The sequence below is a fragment of the Nicotiana tomentosiformis genome, chromosome 7 (assembly GCF_000390325.3).
Source record: "Nicotiana tomentosiformis chromosome 7, ASM39032v3, whole genome shotgun sequence".
Classification (NCBI taxonomy): Eukaryota; Viridiplantae; Streptophyta; class Magnoliopsida; order Solanales; family Solanaceae; genus Nicotiana; species Nicotiana tomentosiformis.
In genome coordinates this window covers 117,768,477-117,772,010 of record NC_090818.1, presented here as the reverse complement: position 1 = coordinate 117,772,010, position 3,534 = coordinate 117,768,477, and the positions used below count along the sequence as shown (strand labels likewise).

Below are 3,534 nucleotides of genomic sequence, written 5' to 3'. Positions count from 1 at the left end.
TTGATGATGAGCAAAGGAGACTTGAGAGATTTAGGAGACTTCGACCTCCATCATTTAGCGGTGCTGAGTTAGAGGATGCTCATGGCTTTCTGTATAAGTGCGAGCGAATGCTTCGGACAACGGGTATTCTGGAGACCAGTGGGGTCTCGTTCACTACTTTTCAGTTTTCTGGGGATGCATTCAGATGATGGTAGGCTTATGAGAAGCGCAGGCCGGTTGGTGCAACACTACTTACATCGCAGGAGTTCTCTGTTATCTTCTTGGAGAAGTTCGTGCCGTAGTCTCGCAGAGAGGAGCTACACAGATAATTTGAGCAACTTCGTCAGAATGGCATATCTGTGACGCATTACGAGATGAGGTTTTCTGAGTTGGCTCATCATGCAGTTTGGTTGGTTCCCACTAATAGGGAGAGGATCAGGAGGTTCATTGATGGCCTTACATATCAGCTGCGGTTGCTTATGACTCGGGAGAGGGTATCTGGTGCTACTTTTGATGAGGTAGTCGACATTTCTTGGCAGATAGAGATGGTCCGCAGTCAGGAGCGGGGTGAGAGGAAGGCCAAAAGGCCTCATGGGTCAGGAGGTTTTAGTGGTGTTCCTTCTGGAGGTCAGTTCCACCACGACAGGGGTCATCCTTATAAGCATGCTCAGACAGCTCGTCCAGTTCACCGTAGTGCATTATCCGGCCATGGTTCATACAATACACATCAGGGCCAGTCATCTCTTAGTGCCCTTCCAGCTCGGAGTTTATCCCATGCACCTTCAGTTCAGGGCTCATCGGCACAAGGTTCTTCTAGCAGGTATTCTGGTGCTCGGGACTCCCTCCAGTCCCAACCGTCATTCGTAGGGAGAGGTTGTTTCGAGTGTGGAGATATGGATCACATCAAGAGGTATTGTCCCCGCCTTACGGGAGGTCCAGCTCAGCAGAGGAGTCAGCCTATGACTTCAACACCCGTTACTTCACCATCCGCTCAGCCAGCTCGGGGTGGGGCCCAGTCAACTAGAGGTCGCTCTAGAGGGGGAGGCCGATCAGGTGGCCGTCAGGCCCGATTCTATGATATTCCTGCCATAACAGATTCTGTTGCTTCAGATGCAGTGATCACAGGTATTGTCTTAGTTTGCCAACGGGATGCCTCTGTATTATTTGACCCTGGTTCCACTTATTCATATGTATCATCATATTTTGCTCATCATTTGGATATACCCCGTGGGTCCTTAGTTTAATCTGTTCATATCTCTACGCCCGTGGGTGATACTATTATTATGGACCGTGTATATCGGTCGTGTGTGGTTACTACTGGGGAATTGTTGACCAGAGATGATCTTTTGCTGCTTTGTATGGTGGACTTTGACGTGATTTTGGGTATGGATTGTTGTCTCCCTGTCATGCGGTTCTAGATTGTCACGCTAAGACCGTGACGTTGGTGATGCCTAGATTACTAAGGATTGAGTGGAGAGGTTCTCTAGACTATGTTCCCAGCAGAGTGATTTCATATTTGAAGGCCCAGCGAATGGTTGTTTATCTTATCTGGCCTTTGTGAGGGATGTTGGTGCTGATGCTCCCGCTATTGATTCTGTTCCGGTGGTGCGGGAGTTTCCGGATGTGTTTTCTGTAGATCTATTGGGCATGCCGCCCGACAAGGACGTTGACTTCGGTATTGACTTGGTGCCAGGCACTCAGCCTATTTCTATCCCACCGTATCATATGGCGCCAGCTGAGTTGAAAGAATTGAAAGAGCAACTTCAGGAACTCCTTGATAAGGGGTTTATTAGGCCTAGTATGTCGCCTTGGGGTGCACTAGTTCTGTTTGTGAAGAAGAAGGATGGCACTATGAGGATGTGCATTGATTATAGGTAGTTGAACAAAGTTACAGTCAAGAACAAGTATCCTTTGTCACGTATTGATGATCTGATTGACCAGCTTCAGGGAGCGAGGGTGTTCTCCAAGATTGATTTGAGGTCTAGGTATCACCAGTTGAAGATTCAGGACTCGAATATCCTAAAGACAGCATTCAAGACCCGTTATGGTCATTATGAGTTCCTTGTGATATCTTTTGGGCTTACCAATGCCCCAGCAGCGTTCATGCATATGATGAACAGTGTATTTCAGCCTTATCTCGACTCGTTTGTCATAGTGTTCATTGATGATATCCTGGAGTACTATCGTAGCCAGGAGGAGCATGCCCAACATTTGAGGATTATGTTGCAATGGTTGAGGGAGGAGAAACTTTATGCCAAGTTCTCCAAGTATGAGTTTTGGCTTAGTTAAGTGGCATTCTTGGGGTACGTGGTGTCCAGTGAGGGTATTCAGGTGGATCCGAAGAAGATAGAGGCGGTTCAGAGTTGGCCCAAACCGTCCTCATCTATGGAGATTCGGAGCTTTCTTGACTTGGCCGGTTATTATCGTCTCTTCATGGAGGGCTTCTCGTTTATTGCATCGCCCTTGACCAAATTGACCCAAAAGGGTGCTCCTTTCAGGTGGTCGGATAAGTGTGAGGAGAACTTTCAGAAGCTCAAGACTGCCTTGACCACAGCTCCAGTTTTAGTTTTGCCTTCAGCTTCAGGCTCTTATACACTATATTGTGAAGCTTCTCGGATTGGTATTGGGTGTGTCTTGATGCAGGAGGTTTTAGTGATTGCTTATGCTTCGTGCTAGTTGAAGCCTCACGAGAAGAACTACCCTATTTATGATCTGGAGTTAGCTTCCATCGTTCATGCATTGAAGATTTGGAGGCATTATATCTACGGTGTATCTTGAAAGGTGTTTACGGATCATCAGAGCCTCCATCACTTGTTCAAACAGAATGATCTAAATTTGAGGTAGCAGAGATGGTTAGAGCTTCTAAAGGACTATGATGTCACCATTCTATATCATCCCAGGAAAGCCAATATGGTGGTCGATGCCTTGAGTAGAAAGGCGGTGAATATAGGTAGTCTTGCATTCATTCTCGTGGGAGAGAGGCCTCTTGTAGTTGATATTCAGGCTTTGGCCAACCAGTTTGTGAGATTGGATATTTCGGAGCATAGCCGGGTTCTAGCTTGTATGGTTTCTCGGTCTTCCTTATGTGATCGCATCAGAGAGCGCCAATATGATGATCCCCATTTGATACGTGAGTTGATTCTTGATGAGGCCCGCAGTTCGCGGTATTCCATTCATCTGGGTGCCGCGAAGATGTATCAGGACTTGAGGCAACACTATTGGTGGAGGAGAATGAAGAAGAATATATTGGGGTTTGTAGTTCGGTGCCTTAACTGTCAACAGGTGAAGTATGAGCATAAGAGATCGGGTGGATTGCTTCAGAGGTTAGAGATTCTAGAGTGGAAGTGGGAGCAGATCACCATGGATTTCGTAGTTGGGCTCCCACGGACTTTGAGGAGGTTCGATGCTATTTGGGTGATTGTGGATCGGCTGACCAAGTCCGCGCACTTCGTTCCAGTTGGTACTACCTATTCTTTGGAGCGGTTGGCTGAGATTTACATCCAGGAGATTGTCCGCCTTCACGGTGTGCCAGTGTTCATCATTTCAGATCGAGGC

At 47.2% G+C, this 3,534-nt stretch overlaps 1 protein-coding gene across 1 annotated transcript; it reads left to right on the top strand.

Annotated features, from left to right (window-relative positions):
* The first annotated feature begins 458 nt into the window (after positions 1 to 458).
* On the top strand, positions 459 to 1,223 carry LOC138896264 (uncharacterized). The gene has a single exon (XM_070181060.1). It carries the CDS (start codon positions 459 to 461, stop codon positions 1,221 to 1,223), a length of 765 nt encoding a protein of 254 aa, XP_070037161.1.
* The last annotated feature ends 2,311 nt before the right edge of the window (positions 1,224 to 3,534 follow it).